This window comes from Chaetodon trifascialis, chromosome 2, assembly GCF_039877785.1.
Source record: "Chaetodon trifascialis isolate fChaTrf1 chromosome 2, fChaTrf1.hap1, whole genome shotgun sequence".
In the NCBI taxonomy this organism is placed as follows: Eukaryota; Metazoa; Chordata; class Actinopteri; order Chaetodontiformes; family Chaetodontidae; genus Chaetodon; species Chaetodon trifascialis.
The window spans coordinates 16000354-16022745 of NC_092057.1; the positions used below are offsets into that span (position 1 = coordinate 16000354).

A 22392-nucleotide genomic window follows, 5' to 3' on the forward strand; every position below is an offset into this window, starting at 1 on the left:
CTGAGAATGGACTGACTTTTCAGACATATTGTGAGCAGGAGTTACACTTTTGAAAGTGAAATATTTGCATTTTTATATATTTGGGATTTTTCAATGAGGAAGAGTAAATGTAATAAAGTTATATTTTGAATTTAGGACTTTTACTTATAAGTAGGACAGCTATACTAAACTGAAACAAAACGAGTCATTTACTTGTGAAATATGTAAATGAAGCCAGTGTTTATCCAGGAATATTTGATTGTATTTCAAAGTCTCGTGATAACATTGGTGAGGCGTGCGAATGACGCAGTTTGGTGGCAGGGGAGGGAGGGGAGCAGAGCAGCAGTGTAGGAAAAGAGGAGGAAGCAGCAAGGATGGCGGAGTCACACCTCTGAAGGTAAAACAGTTATACTATCACGTTAACAGTGGACGTTTTACCTCCACAGCACGGTTACGCATAGCTCCAGATATAATAACACTCGTCGGTCTCTCGTCGCAGCGTGTGTACCGCTTATGTGTCATTTTGCGGTGGCGAGTAGGAACACACTCTTTTGTTCAGCTTCGGAATGGCCGCTGTTTTTCAGAGTGTTTTCTTTTTTTCCTCGGCTAATATTCAATACGGGAACGGCGTTTAGATACTGTGCCACTGTTCAGTCGACACCTCGTGTGCCCTCAGTGGCTGCTCTGCTGGGATGTGAGCTGTCTCCACCGGCTGTCCTCTTTGGGTGTCTGCTGCCCGGTTGCGCTCAGCTGGCTACAGCAGAGGTTTCCCCTCTTCGGTCGAACTCACGGCGGACGGGTCGGTCCGCGTCCAATAGCCGCTCTGCTCGGGCCTACACACAGTTAGCTATGCTTGGGGTAAAGCTAATCGCTGAGTTTGATTGAATATGTCAAGGAAGACCTCGACATCCTTTGTACCATCTAATACGCCAAGCAATAGACGTTTGTTTTATTATCTCATCCTGGCCGCGCTGTTACTCTTCCTCGTTTGATCGCTTGCTAAAATACTGTTAGCTGGTGGGCTAACTTGCTCGCTAGCAGACGTTAGCAAGTTAGCAGTCTGCAACAACTGACGTTTGCTGTTGACGTTTAGCTTAGCTGGTTTTCTTTCCTGCCTTGTTGTCAGTCGTTTTAGTGGGTTAGCCAGTGTGTTTTTCTCTTATTGAAAATTGGGCGCTAGATATATGTATTGGAGGTGTTTTCCCCATTCAGTCTGAAGGCTGGGTTAAGTTAGCTAACACTAATCATTTTAAAATTTACGCGAATCAGCTAGCTACAATTAGTTAGCTAGTTGATGTAAGGTTAGCAGTCACAGCGTAACGCACAGCACTATTACTATTCCGTGTCAATGTAACGTTATTATTGTCATTTTCAGTGTCCTGCTATGGCACCAACCCTGGTATCTTTTTCTTAGTTGTTCACATCATGTAAATTTATTAATCTCGAAAGGCGGTTTGATCTCCCGACCCGGTAACGTTTTGTCGGTAACGTTAATCGGTTTCTAAGGATTTGTCATTGGCACACGTAGCCATCAAGCTAGCTGCGTCCTGTGGAGTGCCGTGTAGTAGCAGTAGCTTTCTATGGCTGATGGTTGCCACCTCACCTCTGTTTTGCTATTTCCCCCACAACATTACACGGATAACCATTTAAACCGACAGGCCAGGTTATCCCTGCTTTCTAATTTGCATTGATGCATTTCTTAATTAATCCTAAAGACATCGTCCAGCACAAACAAAAGCATGAGAATAGTAGATAGCTCTGCTTCGGCCTAAATGCACTGGCATTATCAGATGGGCCCAAGATATCCTTAATGGAAACTTCATTAGTTTCTATGTGGGTTGCAAGTGCCATGAAGTCCAAGTGTTTAGTAGCACTTTATAGTGTTGTGTTAGTGTTGATGGAAATGCATTAGCTTTTCTCCAAAGCTGTATTTGAGTTGAGCTTCATATTTACATCCACTAAATGAGTAGTCCTGACTTCGTGGAACTCACAAAATGCTTGCAAGTTTTGTGATAGCAGGATCACTTTCCTGTTGAATTTAGACCTGCAACGATTTGTCAGCTAATCAATTTGTCGCTCCAAGGTAGATTAGTTGTTAACTATTTTGATAATCTGCCTTTTTTAATTTTCAAGCAAAATGTCAAATATTTACTGGTTTCACCTTCTGAAATGTGATGATTTGCTGATTTTCTTTGTCATTGATGATAGTTAATGAGGAGTCTTTTGGTTCTGGACTGGTTGGACAAAATAAGCAATTTTGAAAGTGTCTTTGGGCTCAAGCAAGTCATCAGTAGACTCATTGATAATGAAAATAATTGTTAGTTTCAGTGGTTTTGACCTATATATGCCACCAGAGACTCCTGGATAAATGGTTTGCTAACACAGCTACAACACAGTTTTTTTTTCTCTTCCTTTCTGTCTTCAGAAGTCAGAGCTTCATTGGTCACCTGAATATTAAATCATTTTGCTGTTACATGCAGAAACCTCTGCATGAATTTGAAGCTTGCTTTTAAGAGTATGCTTGCTCTCGTTTAGTTAATATTTTGTTTTAATGACCTGAGCAAATTCCACCATGGGCTACTAAACTTGTTTTCTTTGCTAAAAACGTCAGTATTAATATCATAGTCAGAAATGTCATTACAAATGGTAAAAATGAACCTGCTCAACTGGATGTTAAACCTTTCTTCTGGTCTCATTCTTTCTTTGTTTTAAGCTTAGGCAGAAGGCGTCAACTTTTTAAATACAGAGATAAATCTATACAGATAACATTTACATGCAGTGTCTTTTAAACGCAATGATGTATCAGGGCAGGGACATGGAGAGTACAACCATAAAAGGAAGTGGCTTGCACAGTTTGATTTAGATGGACCCAGCAATTGGGCTGGCCTGGCTATTCTCATTTTATGTTAATAATTATTTTGTAGACAGGTATGCCCGTTACCGCCAGTGTAAGACGTTAACCCTCTTATTTATGACAGGCTGAAAGAGCAGTGGATACCTTTCTTATTGACAGAACACACTGTCAAGCATTCTATCATGCAAGGGGTGCTGCTATTGACCCAACATTTCTTTTACCTAAAAGGTCATATGACCTGATGTTGTGGGGGCTTCATGCTTTGAAGGCCGCTTCTAAAGATTACTCTCAGCAGTCCTAACCTTTTCACTTAGCTCTGATCCGTATCCAAACCTGCCTTTCTTTTTGCCACGGCTTAGCTTGTACCAGTGCTGGAGAGCTTTACACAGTCACAGAGACAACAGCAACAGAGACTAAACAGAGACAGGCAGCCAGAGACGTCCTGGCTCAGTTTGTCATATAAAAATCCAAAGGGGTGTGTGTTTCGTCTGGATGTCTTTGAGACGTAAATATTCAATGTGATTGTGGCTTTACAGACTATATAGAGGATGGCTAAATAGCTGAATGCATGTTTAGGTGGGGCTGTAGGCTTACAGTAATGTCAACACCCGCTGGGCCATGTTTGTTTAGTAGGAGTAAGGTGGTGTAAGGTTATGCATTGTACATTCAACAGATTTGCTTGGACTGGCACAACACTCTGGATACCACGTAAGTCATGGTACTGACAACCAACCAAACTTGTTTGAAGTGTGCTTTTTGTCTTATGTATAAGGAGGAATATTGTCAAGGTATTAAGGCTCCTATTTGTTGGATTTGGGAGATTTTTTATACATAATGCAGCACACATTGCACACTAAGCCCACAGGAGGCCAACCTTAAAATGAGTTTGAATGATAGTTTATTTAAATATATTTGTAATAGTTCATATAGTATCTTATATTATTATCATAGTATGTGTTGAGAGAAGAGTATCAGTGTGGCTTTGTTGTGGCAGGATAGCTTGGACAGACTCTACTTAGCATGATGAATGTTTTCAACTAAGAGCAGTTCTTTGGAGGTGTGGTGAACCTGCAAAATGTCGCTGAAATAAGTGCAAAACGAGGAAATTGCCAATGGTGTGTTCCTGCATGCATCTATTGCGGCTACATGTCGTCAGTCTTTGGTATTTGAAACTGCTTATTGGTTTGATTTCACTGACTATGCTATTTTGTTTTAACACAGCAAAGCAGAGATTTTTTGAATGCTGTCTACCCAAGCAAACAAACAACGGCTCAGAAATTGGCCTTAATGTAGCCAGTACTGTTCATCAAAAGTTGTTTGGATCAGTTCTGATGCTGTGGAGGAGCTTGTAAAGTCACTTGTTACGATGATGGTAGGGGGCCATACGCAATGGCAAGAAGTCACTCTAATCGCCAAACATTTTAGCCGCGTCAGATCTATATGTAGCATAGTTGCCACCTAAATATCAGAGACACAGGTGAATCTACTGAAGATAATATGCATTACATCATGGAGCTGAAAGTAAAAATAGCTGTTTTGGAATATATAGGGCTCCTTATTTTTACAATAGATTTAAAAAATAAAAAATCAGTGTGTATTTGAAGGAATCTGCGGTGGTATAGGCGTCTTATCTGCATTTTCTTCATAATTTCCTCAGTTTCTAATGCATATTCTAATCTATGTTTTCTGTAAGAGGACCGTTTACTGTAATTTCTGATGTGCAGTGTCTTATTTTAGTTGGAAGCACATAAGTTGTGGGTGCATAAGTACAGAAAATGCAGACAAAAATAGTTTTGTTCTTTGTGTTCCTTTGAAACAGATATGTTTATTTCTCTCAGTAAATTGGCAGAAAACAAAAGGGATATGTATGAGGAATTTATTATTTCCTAAAGAAACAAGTGACAAAGAGTGCTCAAGTAGACCACTCAATTGTTGAAATTCAAAATGCTGAGGATGTCTGTAAAGTGTCAAAATTGAATTATAAGTGTGAACAACATTTTTTTTTCTTTCCCCCAACAGCAAGTCTTGGAGGGATTAAAGAAAAACCTTGATGACCTTTGCAGCCTGAAAGAACATCTATCCGAAGGTCCTGGGATTGTATGCAGTTCAAATACTTAAGCATGTGGCCCATGGGTGCCACAATCCAGCTACTTCAAAGCATTTTTTCTCCCATGGTATTTTAACAAAGGAACAAAGTATCAAAAGTATCAAAAAAAACCTTTGGATCACAAGGCCGTTATTCGAAGGATAATCATAAATGTGTGGGCCTGCACAGGGATGTTTTCTCTAAAAGCCTTCTTGGCTGTCTCTGTCCCCTTTTTCCCGAATAAGTAACCTGACAAGAGAGACTCCCATGAGCAACTCTGCAGGAGGCCCGATAACGTCGACATGAGTAGTACTTTAGGCAAAGAAAAAGATTCGAAAGAAAAGGACTCCAAAGGTGGTCCAGCGGGGAAAGAAAGGGAAAAGGAGGCCAAGGCTCTAGCCAGCTTAGTCAAGGATGGTGGCAAAGAAACGAAGACCAAAGGGAAAGATGCCAAAGAAGGAAAGAAGGACACCAGCAGCTCAACACCGGGTGTTGCCTTCTCCGTTGACAATACGATAAAGCGGCCAAACCCCGCACCAGGAACACGCAAGAAGTCCAGCAATGCCGAGGTGATCAAAGAGCTTAATAAGTGCCGGGAGGAGAACTCTATGAGACTAGATCTGTCAAAACGGTCCATTCACATGCTGCCCACCTCTATTAAGGAGTTGACGCAGCTGGCTGAACTCTACTTATACAGCAACAAGCTGCAGAGCCTGCCGGCTGAGGTGGGCTGCTTGTCAGGTCTGGTCACTTTGGCCCTGAGCGAGAACTCCCTGACCAGTTTGCCAGACTCCCTGGACTCCCTTAAGAAGCTTCGAATGCTCGACCTCCGGCACAACAAGCTGAGAGAGATACCGGCTGTTGTCTACCGACTGACATCTCTGACTACGCTGTACCTGCGCTTCAACCGCATCACAACAGTGGAGAAGGACATCCGAAACCTATCCAAACTCACTATGCTCAGCATTCGTGAGAACAAGATTAAACAGCTGCCTGCGGAGATAGGTGAGCAAAAACCTCTGTGTGAAGACAGGACTGATTTCTCAAATGTAGGCAAGAGAAATAATTTTGGGAGTTATTTAGTTATCTTTGCATTTATAATGTTTGGCTAGTGTTGATTTCAACCCAGAGTGCAGCTCATGTTGTGCTCATAATTCATTTTACGCATCTTGTTCTGGCCAGTATAGCATTCTTATGCTGTGCTGGGCCTTAGCACTGTTACTGAATGAATGAATTCAGGTGCCCATTGTGCGCTGTCTAACTGTGCTCTAAGAGAGAGTCCTGGGTACAAAACTTGGTAAGGTCTCCCAAGATCTGCACCAATGCTGTGCTGATTCTGTACATAGAGAATGAGACAGATAAGATGATAAGTCTTCAGTGGGGCAAAGACTGGGTAACTGAAAGCACTTTCATCCTGAATTAGATTCATATCTGAATTTGGTGTGCATCTCTCTGCAGGGGAGCTATGCAACCTCATAACTCTGGATGTTGCCCATAACCAGTTGGAGCACCTACCGAAGGAGATTGGGAATTGCACTCAAATAACCAACCTTGACCTGCAGCACAACGAGCTCTTAGACCTTCCAGAGACTATAGGTAATTTAAGTGTATTGTTTCTTTGTTGATATATAATATATGCCTTTTTGTTTTATTCTACAAGTCTAGGCTTCTCCATTAAGACTTGTTTTTCTTTTGTTGTTGTAGGCAATCTGGCAAGCATAAATCGCTTAGGTCTGAGATACAACAGATTGTCAGCCATCCCAAGATCATTAGCCAAATGTAGAGAACTGGAGGAGCTAAACCTCGAAAACAACAACATTTCAGTGTTGCCAGAGGTAAGTAAAACCAAAAATAGAAAATAATTTTAAATATAATTGCTACATAATAATGAAAATAATCATCAGTTGCAGTCTTTATTTCTATTATGCTAACATCAAAACCATTTCCTGCAAGCAACAAATTGATGTTGGAACCATGAGCCCTCTGTATCTGTGCTCTAGAATTCATACTTATCTAAAATACCTGCAGTTTGCCTTTATACAGAGATACAGAGAGAAAATTCTCGTGTATGTCCAAGGGACACGAGCGCATCCAGATTAACTATCACAGCCCACAGTGACCGTCCTGTTCTGATCATGAGGTTTTTGTCACATCTCTGTTTCTGTGCTTCACCAGGGCCTATTGTCAAGCTTGGTTAACCTGACCAGTCTAACACTGGCAAGGAACTGCTTCCAGTCGTATCCTGTGGGTGGACCATCCCAGTTCTCCACCATCTACTCCCTCAACATGGAGCACAACCGCATCAACAAGATCCCATTTGGTATCTTCTCCCGGGCCAAAGTGTTAAGCAAACTTAATATGAAGGTATATTTGCATGTTTATCTGTGAATTACTGACATCAATTGTTTAGTCAACTTTGTTTTTTAAATTCTAAACTATTGAAATTATGAACTCTGAACAAGAATCATTACCTCATTAATGTTGTTTTGTTATATTTTTATTTTGCCAAAGTCAGGTGTTGTCACAGTAGGAAAATCACAGGTGTTACTTGTAACATTAACAGTGGTTCAAGTCCAGTTCGCCATGGTAGTGAGCCGGCGTGGAGAGTGCTAGGATGCTGAAACTGAAGCAGCAACATGGAAATCTGTCCTTTTTTTTTTAAATGTACACCTCTGCTTATCCTGCTGTGACATGTCAAAATATATTCAGTGGAAAAGGCTTGTGGGAACATGAGAGACTGAATTGAAGTTTGAAATCCTGAACAAAATGTACGTTGTGGGAAATGTAAATCTGAAGTGGTAAATCTTGTAGGTCTTCAGTATTGAGTACCGTTGGCTTGGCTAAATGTTGGTACTGTAAAAAGCTGGTACTATAAATGCCATTTGAGCCACATTAGTTCAGCAATGTGGCGTGTCTGTACAGGCTTGACAGACAGGCATTAAAAACCCTTAACTTGTATGTTCATACTGGATTTAGTTTGAATTTAAATCTCCACCAGAGGCAGTTTATACTGGCGCCAGATTACATAGCTAGAATAGTGAACAGGTATACTCAGCCTCTTGAGTAGCACTGTCCTAGTGTTGTCTGAATTGTCACTTATTTTGCTAATAGACGTGTCCCATTGACTTCTTCAGGACAACCAGTTAACATCCCTGCCATTGGACTTTGGCACATGGACTAGCATGGTTGAGCTTAACCTGGCCACCAATCAGCTGACAAAGATCCCAGAGGACGTCTGTGGTTTAGTCTCTCTGGAGGTTAGTCTTGCATACACACACAGACTGAATTTACCTTGCTGGTGCAGTATCCAGTGAGTCTCAGAAATCATAAATCCTGTCATTTGTGCAACCAGTAATTACAAATTGTGTTGGAGCCATGATGTCCAAACATTACAGCCCTTATCTTATGAGTTAGCCTTTTACACTAATGGCTAGTGTAATAACCATAGATAGCTGTAAGGCTTTGCTTAGCAACCCTGACTTGTGATATTAAGTTTTTGATTTGGTTAAAAACACATAACTACTGCACACACCTATTTCCTCAAAACTATAGTGACCTGAGTTTTGGTTGAAGACAGGCTCTGCAAGTAAGACTGAAAAGTCTCTCTCACAGAGTTTCTGTGTGAGGAGTGATTGCTTTATTGCTTGTGTCTTGATGCCAGACAGTCACTTTAGATCTGTTACTGATAGTAAAAAACTTAATTGTCTCAACAGGTTTTAATATTGTCCAATAATCTTCTCAAGAAGTTACCACATGGTATTGGGAATTTGAGAAAGCTAAGGGAGCTCGACTTGGAGGAGAACAAGTTGGAATGTCTACCTAATGAAATCGCTTATCTTAAAGATTTACAGGTAAGTTTTCTAGAAATGCGGTTCTGTCATTATACTCGAGGGTCTTTGTTTTTGGTTGTTAAAGTATTTTATCGTATCTAGGTTTACGTGCATATCTGTTGCTTTGGAAAACAACAACTTCTAGAGATACAGGGACAAGTTGCACAATATTTTTATCCCCCTTTAGTTCTCAGTCCCTCAAGCGTCACATCTTTTTGATTCTGCAAGTCCTGTGATTTGAAAAAACTCTGAAGCAGATGGAGATGTGAACGAGAGGGAGTGTGAGAGCATGATCAGAAGTCTAGATGTTCTCTGCTTTGTCAGTCAAGTGTATTAACTGCACTGCAGCCTCAGTGGTCTACTGACAGACAGAGTGACGGTTGACTCAAATGAACAAGTCCAATGCGGGTCAATTGTGCACCAGTTACATCCACATTGTCCACATCTCGTGTATGAAATGGCTGTATCTTCACTACGCTGCATATTTAGAAACCATGGATCCCCTCTCTCCTGCGTCCAGGCACCCTCTCACTCCCTTTTCCTCTCCTTGGGATGGATAAAGTCTCTTGAATGTAGAGTAACATTGTGTAGGAACAACCTTGTATGGAGCCTATTGAGGAAGTGGATTAGATAATTCATATATATAATTGTTTGTGATTTGGGGGAAAAAAAAGTTTATTGAATTGCTGTGGTGTTCCGTCATGGGGACATATTACTAGAGGAAACACTGCTCCTGATGTTTCACATGATAGTGAGATAGCTGCTCCTAGTAATAACATTTAGTTGCACTCTAGAGATGGTGGCAAAGTGCAGCTAAATGGCTGCAGTCTGGAGGACTGCTGGCCAGTAATTAGGTGAATGAGTACCTGAATCAGTTTGCAACATCAACACAATTTAAACAATTGTCCAGTCCCAGGTTAGTGTGTTGAAAGATGCTCAAACTGATGTGTCATTAAAGCTAACAAAAAACCTGAGAGGACAGGTTATTGGACGTGCTGTCATCCACAGATGAGTCTCTGTGAGGAATGGACAATGTTGAATATAACCAAGTGTTAAATGGTTTGTTTGTACTGACAACCAGAGGGATCTTTTTATTTCCATAGAAGGTTTCTGAGGTTCCTTTTGTAATTATACTATGTGTTTGGTAAAGGCAGCTGTCATCAAAATGAAATGTAACGACTATAACTTCAGGTCCCCTGAAGGACAGAGACATGGTTCAACACACATAGTGTGGCATGTCAGGCCTTCGGGGGCATTTTGTGTTGCACTGAGGGAATCGACTAAGAACACATAATAAACTTCCTGTGCTCTTCTTCTCTCAATAGAAATTGGTGTTGACAAATAATCAGCTGACCACGTTACCCAGAGGCATCGGCCACCTCACCAACCTGACTCATCTTGGTCTGGGGGAGAACCTGCTGCAACACCTTCCAGAGGAGATTGGTAAGTATTTTCCTCAAACCCTCAGCTACTTAGATCAGTAACACGCTCAGCTAATCTGTTCAGGGCTGGAAAAATCCAACCTTACTACTGGAAGGATAGTGCACTTAGTGATAGTGGAGAACCAGAACTGTCTGTCTGAAGACCCAATCTTGAATTTGGCACATAATTCTGTCAAAGCTGATTATTAGTTAGAAATACCTAAAAAGTACCTCCAGTATTTTGTCTGCATTGTTATTATGTGTATGTAATAATTTTCACCTCAGTTTTCCCTCATGGTGTTAAGACGTCCACATTGTGTGTTTATATACATGTGATTAGTCTCATTATAAAGGGCACGAGTTAGCTAATCTCTAACATTTTGCCATCATTTGGAGCCACTTTTTGAAAATCCTAGTAACTTTTTTTTTTTTTTTTTAAATTTAGCGTTGTTTCCTTGATAAAAGCTAAACTTAACCATTGGGATTTAAGAGCTTAACAGTGTGTCCCACCTCTGACCCTTCCTCCCAGTGACTGGTCCAACATGGCTTGGCTGGTTACTGCTGAGTTAAGACAGAGATTAAAATGGGTGGAGGAAGAGGCTAATGGTGGGTGTATTTTTAGTATTCAGGCCAGATCCAGTATTGAATTCTACCTGTTGGTTTGACGTATTTGGGTTTCCATTTGTAACAACTACACCTCAATGCATTTTCAGTATGCCAATAAAAACTGTATAAACATTATCACTAATAGTTTGTCATGTGAAAACAATGTTCTTGCCGTAACTGTGACACATACCAGAGCCTTGAGGAAGACCGTGCCAGTCTCTTCATCATCCCTTCAGGGTCATTACTGACATCTCCTACTCTGGCGCTGTGTTTTGGTGTTAGCTAGAGCTCGTCCACACCGCGGTTCATGTGCTGGAGTTGTTTTTTGTCTTTCCAGGGGTGGCGAAAATCATTTAAACAGCAATGAAATGACTGTTCAGTAGACAGGGAATTAATCAGTGACTATTTTGATAGTGTTTCACTCATTTTCTAAACAAAGACATCAAGTATTCTGTGAGAATGTGCTACGTCATAGTATATTTAATACTTTTCGGCTTTGTACAGATTGAAAAACAAGGAATTTGGAGACATCATCTTAGGTCTTAGAAACTGTGGTGGCCATGTTTTCCATGTCTTTGTTGACATTTCAGACTAAATGATAAATGGCTAAATAATAGCTATTGATAATATTTGTCACATGCAGCCCTCAGTATGACGATTGAGTAAATTGCCGTGCTGCATTAATTACTATTGCATATGTGCAGTAACTTCCTCACAGTTAATGTTTGCAGTCACTGAATTTCAGCACAATTTGATATGACAAGAGGAATCAGAGTGGTGAGGGGCAATTTTTTGGGGATTGTATTGCACTGAGGCCAGATCCTGTTTCCCTGAGTGAGAGTATGAGCTACAGTGCTTCCACTAACAGTGACATCTGTCCTCAGGTACACTGGAGAACTTGGAGGAACTGTACCTCAACGACAACCCCAACCTGCACAGCCTCCCGTTCGAGCTGGCCCTCTGCAGCAAGCTGTCCATCATGAGCATCGAGAACTGTCCCCTCAGCCACCTGCCGCCCCAGATTGTCGCGGGAGGCCCCTCCTTCATCATCCAGTTCCTCAAGATGCAGGGACCATACCGTGCCATGGTCTGAGCCAAGAGCAGCTCAATCCCAGTCCTACTCGACTCCAAACCCGCCACTTGCTCTGCACCCTCTCGCCTGCCCGCCCCCATTACGTGTATCATACACTGTAAAGAAAACAGACTCGCCACAATCAGTGTCAGGGGCAGTTATGATGAGGAGGGGGAAGAAAATGCTACTTTCACCATCCTCGGGCAGAAACGAGGCAAATCTTTGGAGACTTGACTTCAGTTGTGCTCTGGAGTTCATCACGGTCATTTTAGGACCCCCTGCCACCCCCCCATCTTTCATTCCGAATCATACAAGAGGAATATGTTTCCATCTCTTTGCCAAAACTGAAGATATATAAAGTTATATATTGAGTAACTGTGAGCTAAGTGGCAAGTCTTTTAACCATATACACCGTGCTCCCATTGCCAATGTATTTACAGTAATTAAAAGCATCTGTTATGTGAGCAAGGATACAATTGTATGCAAAAACAAACAAAAAAAGTCTTTGAAACTTCATATTTACTGCTGCTGCCGTAATTTTAACTTTGTCATCTTGTTATATTTTCTTTTGATACGCCCATTTTTTTACATCACCTTCACTCAAGATAACTTATGTTAATTGCTTCTTGACCACAGAGAACAAAGGTCTAATGATGGTGTGTTTCTAATTTCTTTTTTGTATTTTCTTTCTTTCTTTTTTTTTTTTACCTTTTATGTTTTTTTTAAACTGTGCCTATGTTTAGAGTGATCCAGTGGTTCACGTCTAAACACAATTGTCCATGAGAATACAAAGATATAAATTATTTCAATAATTCTTTTTTTTTGTATTACTGCTGTTTTACCTGAGTTTTCCTCTTTTTTTTCTTTTTTTTTTTAGTGTTCCTTTTGCTGTTGCATTAATCTGTCAAAGCGAGCGATATCAGTTGTAACATAGGGTGATTGGAGATCTTTTTTTTTTAACAAATAGCAGCAGTAGTCGTTAAACATTAAGCTAGTAATGTATACATATGAGAAATGCCAATCATACGTGCTTGAAAAAAAAACAAACAAACGAGTTGGACTTCTCTCCGAAACGGGTGGCGCGTGTGACCCCCGTCTGCTTTTGTGTGACAAAAAGGTATTGAAAAAAGTCAAACGTACACAGGTGATGGGATAAATGATAAATGTTTTTATATATGTATACAAATCCTGGTTGTTGCCTTGAGTGCAATTTTTAGTTATGTTTACTTATTTGATATTATCTTCAGTGTTGGGCTGCATAGCTGTCATTCAGATGGTCACTGACCAACATATCAAGCAGTTTTGAAAAAGCCGTCTGGGTCTCTGGAGCGGGTGACGAGTGTATCAGAGCTTCAACACAAAGTTTGATAATAAAACATTGACAGGTAACACTTCCTTTTTTGTTAATATCCTTAATTTTTCTGTATTTTTTTTTAACAGGGTCTCCTCAGAATCTTGTTACATGATGGAAGATGCTCCCGTGATTTAGATTTGTAATTTAATTTTTTTTTTATCTTTTGTCCCACACTGTCCCAGCAATGCTGCTGCTCTTATGCACTTTTTAAAACATATTGGCATCCTCTACATTACGAAAAAACACACAGTAGCCTCTCATTGGTTGTTTTGAATGGGGGCATTTTGTTTCATAAAGAAGTATTTTATCTGTTAAACAAATGGTTTATCATGTAAATTTGTATCAATTAAATATAAATGTCAAGTTTAGCGGGCTCAGAATATACTAGAAACTTTATTTGGGGAAGTTTTATCTTGTCAATCTTAAAAGGAACTTGCTCTCCTGAACTGTCAGAGGGTCCATGTGGCTTTGGGATGTTTAAAGATTCCCATATCCGACTCTCCCCTGCGAGAGAAATGGCTCTTTGCAGTTCAGATCAGGATTGTTTATTTTAAATCAATTTACAGTGAGTGTTTTCTTTTTTTTCTAAATGACAAAATGTGTATTCAGTTAGTATTATTTCAAGTGACTGTACATTAAAAATCCCAACTAAAGGTAATCAAACCAAACATTTTTTTTCTTTTTGAAAATGTGTTGCATCCCAGCTCTATATTCAATCATGATTCTGTTTTGTATTGAAATGTGTGGGTCTACTTTTTTTTTTGCAGCAGCAGCTTGGCTTGTTTTAGCGGGCTGTGGTTCGGCCTCCTGCACGGGGGGGCCTGAGCGACGAGAGCGCCACAGCTCGCCTCGGGATGGGGCCGGTTCAGGGGAACGATGTACCACTGCTTCTAATTTACCAGCAGAACCTGTTGCTGCTTTACGTGGACTGAAACATATGCTGTACAAGACGAGGGGCGGGGGGGTGGGGAGGAGGGCCGGAGGCGGGACACGATCCACTCCCACACTGATACAGACTTCACTCAAAAACCTGACGAGAGACAAATCCGCTGACCTTTTCGATTTGCTGTCAGGCCCGGTGGTTTTCTCACAGATCAAATCGTTTGGACACAACGATGAGACAACACAACAAGGTGCATATTTGAGCTTAACGCAGTTACAGTACAAGACTGTCAGAAAAAGACAAAAAAAAAAAAAAAAATGTAAAAAAGGGCTTTCTGTGTTCACGCTCAACAACACACCGGAGGCATTGCATTCCTGGGTTTTCTATAAAAGCTTTGGAAGTTTCTTTTTTTGTGTATTTACTTTTAGCTGTAAACAATTGTGTGAAAAATGCCTTCAATGAGTACTCAAAAGTGAGATGTGCATTAGGTATGCAGCGAGAGTGCTGTGACCCATTTTTACATTCAGTCTCTCTGTTTTTCATGTGCCATTTTGCGAGGTTGAGAATGCCTGTGTATGAAGACGCAGAGGATGATGGGAGGTGGGGCGGAAACTGAACGGGGCTGATCGACCGGAGAGCATTTATCTGATCCTGGAATGTAGTTTTCACGTGCTGTGGAGGAGGTGGAGGTCACCGGCTGGCCCGTTCAGTTCAGGGTGTGACTGGGTGGATCAAAATGATGACGATGTATTGCGTACTGGTGCATCCAAAATAATTGGAGTGTAATTGGTGTTTATTTTTCTATTGTCTGTGATTTTGGGCCATGGAGAGCATCGCAGAATCAAAGTCATTTTGCTCCTTTAGCTCTTCTTTTCTGGATCATACAACCTGTCTTTTTCTTGCCTGGTTATTTTGTACAGGAAACAAGCATGTTGAACACATATTTGACATGATTTGTCTGGGTCAGAATGGGGTGTTTTTGCATAGAGGACTTCGATTTAGTGGCTATTTGGTGTATCTGCAAATGCTCCCTTTTTGTATATTGCAAAGGGTATCGAAGCATTGTGTGGCAATGCTTATCCTACTTAATCTACATTGACAAGCAGCCTTAATGGTCTTTTTTTATGTGTTTGTTTGGCTATTCCTTGTGTCTATGGCCACTGACTGTACTTGATGACAAGCAACTGGTCGTTATGATGTAAATTTGGGTCTAGTTTCTTTCTGTCTTATTTTTCCTTTTACTCTGTACAGTAATCTGACATTACGGTAGACTCAGTATTACAAAACCTGTAATGTGATGAGAGTTTTACAACACAACAAAGAGTGCAATGGAAGATAATGCCATTATGCTACCAAGTGGATGTGCATTAGCTTGCGTCTCACTTGTCTTTGGCATTAAAGGGGAATTCCACCAGAACTGACTTGCATTTTTATTCTGCAAAGGCAGAGCTTTGCCAACAGGAACTGCTAAGATTTCCTTTTTTTCTCATGTTTTTCTCACAAGTCATATCAGGTTTGAGTCATGAGATTGCGAGATCAGGGGAAATAATATTATTAAATAATAATAGTCTGGGATTGTTGAAACATTAATTTTTTTTACCACATTTATCTCAAAAATGGCAGTGACAGGAAGGAAAAAAAAACTTGTTTACAGAGGAGACACAAACATGACTTGCACTTTTTAGATAGTTCATCACACATTCTTCATCTTTAGAGCACATAACTCCATAAAATGTCTGCTTTTCCTAATTAAACCAAGTCGATTTTGGTGGAATGGCCCTTTAATGTGAAGCCGCCAGATCTTTATCTTACGGAAAACCCTGAATCCCACCCACGCACCCCCCACTCACAACTGCCCCACTCTAGTATCTCCACACATTTACTCGACGGCCTTATGTGCACCAAGCAAAACCTTTATGACCGTTTGATTTCATCAGCTAAGACAGATAATCACTTTTCTTTTAGTGTCAGTAAAGGGATCTGGGTCCACAGATTGAACAGATGTTGAAAGCGACGTTTTTGGGTCAGTTGTCTCTTGACTGGATGAGCAGATGCAGACATGACTACCTCTATGTGAGTCTTCATTGCTAACCACAGTGACCAAGATCCAGTCTGAGGCGTTTCTACCTGTGTACATACAAAGCCGCGTGTTGGCAGCAGGAACTTGGATTTGGACCAGCAATTCAGCAACAATTTGTTTTACTAAGCATCCTTTTGTTCTTTTCTTTTGTTTCTACACCTTTACTAAGTATTGTTTGGCAAATGAAAAAGAGGAAAAATACACTGATTTGTGTGCTTGGTTGTAAATGACAAACTTAATCAATGCCGCCCCATTGTAAGACAGTTATCCTGAACCAACTAGTTGCAGAGTGCTACTTTGCAAATGAGTGAAAATGACCATGTTTGGTGATGTTCTGTATGTACATACATCTTTTTAACTGTAATAAACCGATAAATATTTACAAATTTATGACGTGTTGGGTGTATGCATTTCAGTTTCATTAGCGCCACAAGCAGAACATGATGAGAAGAGTTGTCAGGTGTTTCTCACCTTTCATGTCCATGCAAAGAAAAAGTCATGTTTTGTTATTAAGATTCATGTTTTGAGAGAGATTTAAAATCAGATTCGTCATGTATGGATTTGTCTTCTGGATTTTTCCTTTTTGAGAAAATATTCTGACGTTTGCTGACAGGATGAAATGATTTTGTCATCGTTCGCAGAACAGATTCAGTTTCACAGTAAAATGCTTAACCCGCTTTTCTCGAGTCAACAACAAAAACTAACACATTGACAGAAGCTGAAGATCCAGACATACTTCAGAAATAAACATTTGCTGGTTAAAATCAACGTGATCTTTTGTACAGCTGTTCATGTGATTTCATGATCTTCCTGTTCAGTTCCAGAAATATCATTCAGAGAATAAGCTTGAAAACATGACTGAGAATCAGATCTGTAGTAAAACTTATTGATCCTGTCAAGTCTTATTTTATATCCTCATATTCTCACATATACTGTAAATATGCACCTTCTGTTCTCCCAGTAGCCTGTCAATGATCTGTTCCATTCATCCATTTATTTATTCATGGTTCATATTTCACCTATGTTGTGCAGAAAGTGTAATGAAAGAGCAGCAGGCCACAGGTATGCTTTAAAATAAATATTCCAGGTTTATTGCTGTGCTCTTATGGCCTGAGCTGCGTCTCTGCTCCAGTGCAACATCGCCCCCTGCTGGTGAGGCGCGGTCCTAACATTAGGAAAGGTCGGAGCTGCTGGTGTGTGTCAGGCAGCTTTGCTCTCATGATTATCGTGACGCTGTCGTATGAAAGTCACCTCTGTCAGGCAAGTGAACCGAGTGTCATCCTGTTTAGTTTAGTTTCACCGAACTGTGTGCAGCTGCGGAACGATTTCACTTCGCCCTCCTCCCACCTGTGAAAGCAAAAGTAGGTTAACTTGAAGTAGAAAACCCTGAGCCTCCTCTCAGGTGTCATTACCCCTGAAATGGTCATTCCCCCCGCGGAGCCGTCCTCCTGAAACGGGCAGGCTCTTGCAGGAGTCGACAGGTGTCACTGTATCCTTGCGCTTTGTCTGCACCCTCATGCGTCCACATGCGCCGCGACAAAATGCTGTTTACCCCAAAACAGTAAGTCCAGGTGCTTTTTAGCCAGCCTGGACAGACGGGATTATCAGGCTGGTGTGTGTGTGTGTGTGTGTGTGTGTGTGTGTGTGTGTGTGTGTGTGTGTGTGTGTGTACCGTCTCACAGGTGGCCGCTTTGAATATTCACTCACTTCCAGGTTAAAAGCCTCACACATTTCCCAGATGCTTTGTGTTTTATGAGCTCAATCAGTAATCATCACTGGGCAAATGAATATCAAACAGTCCATTTGACCGTGTCTCCTGCTGAGTGTCACGTTAGGACAGAAACAGAGCTTCGTGCTCAGCGCGGGGTCAGCTGACACGCCTCCTTTCCACAGGCACAGGTGTGAGTGAGTCACTGAAGAAATCCTCTGTTATGTTTTAACCAGGCTGGAGTCATTTAGAAAAAACAAAACAAAACAAAAAACAACAACAAAACACTCAAATATATATATCTCATTTGTGAATTTATATGTATATATATTTCAGGGGTGCTGCATGTTGATCCTGGACTATGCAGACAATGGTAACTGCTCATAGTCTGATAACTACCAAACCCAAAGAAGTCAGCACAGTGGTGACCTGAAATCACTGAGAAGCAGTCCAGTGTCCGGATAAACCAAAGACTTTGAGTGCATCCATCAGCTGTAGCAGGTCGTGGCACCGCTTTCCTTTTCTCCAGCCACAACAGCTGAAGGCCAAGCTTTTCCAAGACAGTGCATGGCTTGTGAGATCCTCAAGCTTCCTGAGTTGGAAACTTGGCCAAGAAAATGACTTGCATGTTTACAGCACCAAGGTCGAGATAGCTGAGGTTCTCCCATAAGAAATACTCAGTTACAAATAAAACTTCTGCATTCGTAATTGTACTTTAGTAAAAGCGCAAAAGGATTAGCAGTGAAATATACTTACTGTACCAAAAATAAGAGTATTAATATTGTAGCATGACCCATTTTAGAATAATATATCATCACAGTATAACACCAAGTCAGTTAACCTTCAGGGATGTCAATCTTTCCATTGAGGAAGCACAAGTGATTGGGACTCAGTCACACCTGCTTTAGTGCAAATGAAAGTGACAACAGGTGCAATGGAGAGGCAAAGGCAAACCAACCCCCACAAAGGGAATGGCTCTGCATGTGGTGGCCACAGACAATCGCTCTCTCCTTTCCTTCCTGACTGATTCTTCTCTAGTTTTGAGTTATGTTAGTGTCCTTGTCATGACTGGTAGCAAGTGGCAGCACCTGCAGCCCAGTCAGGATGCACAGGTCGTCCAGCTCCACCAGGATGGCGCATCCATACATACAATCGCAAGAAGGTTTATGTCTCCCAGCACAGCCTCAAGAGCACGGAGGAGATACCAGGAGACCGGCTGTTATGCAAGGAGTGCTGGCCGGGGCTGCAGAGGGGCATCGACCCAGCAGCAGGACTGGTATCTGCTCCTTTGTGCTGGGAGGAACAGGAGGAGCACTGCCAGAGGCATACAAAATGACCTCCAGCAGGCTACTGGTGTGCATGTCTCTGACCAAACTGTCAGAAACAGACTCCATGTGGGTGGCATGAGGGCCCGACTTCCTCTGGACTTCTCACAGTCCAGCACCGTGCAGCTCGATTGTCATTCACCAGAGAACACCAGCATTGACTGGCCTTAATGTTCCCCTGACCTAAATCCAACTGAGCACATATGGGACATTATGTATCGTGCATCTGCCACAGACTATCCAGGCGCCCCCTGATCCAGGTCCTGGAGGAGATCCCCCAAGACACCATCCGTCAACTCATCAGGAGCATGGCCAGACGTTGTCGGGAGTGCATACAGGCACGCGGGGGCCAAAGACACTAGTGAGTAGCATGAGCAGTATATATCATATTATTGGATTCTGATTATTGATGCATTAATGTGTACATCAGTTCAATGTTGGTAAAGGTGGGGCAAATTTCAGTTCTTTTTTACAAACTGCTGGGCGGCTCGTGACTTGAGGATCGATAGTCTTAGATTTTGCTGTATTCATTTGAATCTGCAAAGCAGTCACTGAATTTATGTAATGAATGCTGAGGAGCAAAAAGTACAAAATTTTCCTCTACAATACAGTGGAGTGGAAGTACACTCAAACATAGTAGACTGTAAGTACACCAGAATAATACAGTACAGTACTTGAGTAAAGGTACTCAGTGGCCCTAACTCCTCTTGGGATGGCACCTTGAGCATCGCCACATTCAGACCTCGTGTCATCTCAGCTGGCTTCATCGTTCTCATGCTGCTATTCTGCTTTTAAATCATCCGATTCATGAATGACAAAAACACAACATCCCTCATCATCAGCGGCCTCAGGTGCATCCTCACCTTCCAGCTGCTGCCTTCAAACCCTCCAGTACCAAAGAAGCCGCTGCTCTGCTCTAAACCTGACAGCCAGGCGCTGCGCCGCCGCGTTGCTCTGACAGTAAACTGATAGAAACAAACTTCTTCATCATCGTGTCTGTATTCATTAGTAACAGAGACAGCAGAGCCATCGTGAGCGATCGCTTGCTCCCAGCATACCGTGAACGAGAATTGTAACCCTCTTACATCCGTCAGGTACTTTTTTCATATTCATCATTTTGACATTTTCACACCAGAGCATTGTTAGATAAAAACAAGTAGCTGGGATAGCAGACAGCGGAGTGTATAATTCAATGAAATGAGACAACTTCAACATTTTTGCCAATTGAACTGAGCTGTTGTATAAAGGCCTCGAACTAATTGGAATGAATTAAGTGGAAAAGTGCAAATTGAACACTGTCCTTGTTTTTCTTAGAATACCAAATTACATCTCCAGGAAACATCTTTGAAATTAGAATTTAAGGATGTGAAAAATAAATTGTTACCAAAGTAGAAATTACATTCAAAAACACCTAAGCAGTTTTTTTTTAAAGGTGTTCTTTATTTATGATATTCATATAATCAATTCAAAAGCAACCTTATACTTAGAGGATAAGTTCAGCTTGTATAAAGCAAACGGAGCCAACGTCATTACAAAACTGGAGGGCAGTCTGATCCCGTGGACCACATGGAGCCGCTCCCTGAATGTGACCACGTCCAGCACAGGCTGATGACGAGCAGGGTACTCCATGTCCCTCCAAAGTTCCTCAGGAATTTCCTCCTTCCCCCATGACTGACTTTGAATTTACCAGAGAAGTGGAACGCAAGCAGTGCATGAAATTGCGTAACTCAGAGTCATTTCTGAGCATTTCTGGTAAAAAGGGGCTCCACTTCCGAGAAGACAGAGAGAAAACGATGACTCCCCCGATGGATGACATCTGAGCAAACATTGTTTTATTTGTTGTCAGGATGCAAAGGAACCATCGGTGTGCTGCATCCATAAAAGAGGGGAGACGGTGTTACATTGAGTGTTCGGGCTTCATGGCTGACGCTGATGTTGTGATAAAACTGAAATGTGTAAATGTTTAAAAAACATTTTAGTTTCACCAGTAACTATTCAGCTAGTTTTTAAACTATTTTCTGGTCGAGTTTGATATTCAGTTCCATAATAACCAATAAAATTGAAACACACACTGTCTCGCTCAGCGCTGCTTTATTTCATTAAAGGTCTAATCCGCCATAATCCAGTTATCACCTGATGAAAAACACTGTTCACAAACTTGTTTTTAAGAGATGACGCACTCACACTGAGCAATCATAGCTTATTTTATGGAGGAAGAAGAACAAGATGCATTCAAGGGGCATGACACATGTTTAACGGCCATATATGATCTAGTTACACATTTCTGGGACAATGAATGTCATGTTCAATATTTGCCTTGTTATAACTGCTACACTGAGTTCAACAAACACATGACGTGTGTGACATCTTCGGCTGTTTGTACACAGAGAAGACAAACATGTATTTAGAATCATCAAACTTATCTGCCTTATAAAAGGCTGCAGATTGGCAAAATACACAGAGAGGAGAGCTCCAAGACCAGAGGCCGCTTAGAGCTCGGTCCAGTGAGGATGAATAACAGGCTGCACCTGTCCGTCACACACCTGTGAACACCTCTGCTCACCAAATACCAGACTGTGAATCACTCTGAGGTCTGCTCCGACAAAGTTTGGGGACTCCCTCATGTGTTGCACCTGAAGTGTAAAAGGGGCTAAACAAATTGAGTTTGGACAAAGTCATAAAAGGCTCCTGTTGATATCCATGTGGTGTGGCTCTGGCTGCTGCTTAGCAACCCAGTCTAGCAGCTGCACTGCAAGAAATGTCTCTCCCCACAGGTCAAGCAATTTAAGCCCTAAATGTCTGCAAACGTCCCCAAAAATGTTTTCAGTCATTGTTTTCAGTTCAGCGTCAGTTCAGTAGATGCTGATCCTCGATCTCAGTGTCAGCAAACATGAAAACTGACATTGTGCGTGAAATTTGAGCAAACGTGTGAGGAGAGAAAGATGAAACCAACTTAAACTCCGGCTGATCAAACTGAAACTGAAGCAGCTGGTAGAGGCTGCCCACGTACATTTAAACCACTGTGGTCAACCACACAACCTGTTTTATTCCATCTAAACACAAATTTAGTTTATGTCCAAAGTAACTTCCTCCTTTTCTTAAATGGGCCTTAACTCAACTCTCTTTCTCTCAGTGATTCATTTCTCTGTTCATGTAGATTTCTCTCTTTTAATTTGGGGCGCCTCATTACTGCA

The 22392-nt window shown here is 41.4% G+C and overlaps 1 protein-coding gene across 3 annotated transcripts in view; it reads left to right on the forward strand.

The window, feature by feature from the left end:
• Positions 1–285: 285 nt before the first annotated feature.
• The window catches only part of shoc2 (SHOC2 leucine rich repeat scaffold protein), a 370366-nt gene continuing 348259 nt past the window's right edge, over positions 286–22392 (forward strand). For 2 of the 3 annotated variants that reach the window (XR_011603349.1, XR_011603350.1), the window contains exons 1-9: positions 286–376; positions 4853–5924; positions 6378–6515; positions 6624–6754; positions 7095–7283; positions 8054–8176; positions 8633–8770; positions 10075–10192; positions 11661–12585. Coding sequence is in view for 1 of the 3 variants with exons in the window: in XM_070987581.1 (XP_070843682.1) it covers positions 5222–5924; positions 6378–6515; positions 6624–6754; positions 7095–7283; positions 8054–8176; positions 8633–8770; positions 10075–10192; positions 11661–11869 (1749 nt within the window). In the remaining 2 variants the exon portion in view is untranslated. Of the gene's footprint in view, positions 377–4852; positions 5925–6377; positions 6516–6623; positions 6755–7094; positions 7284–8053; positions 8177–8632; positions 8771–10074; positions 10193–11660; positions 16549–22392 lie in introns of those variants that run through there. The other variant, XM_070987581.1, reaches the window with a different exon arrangement.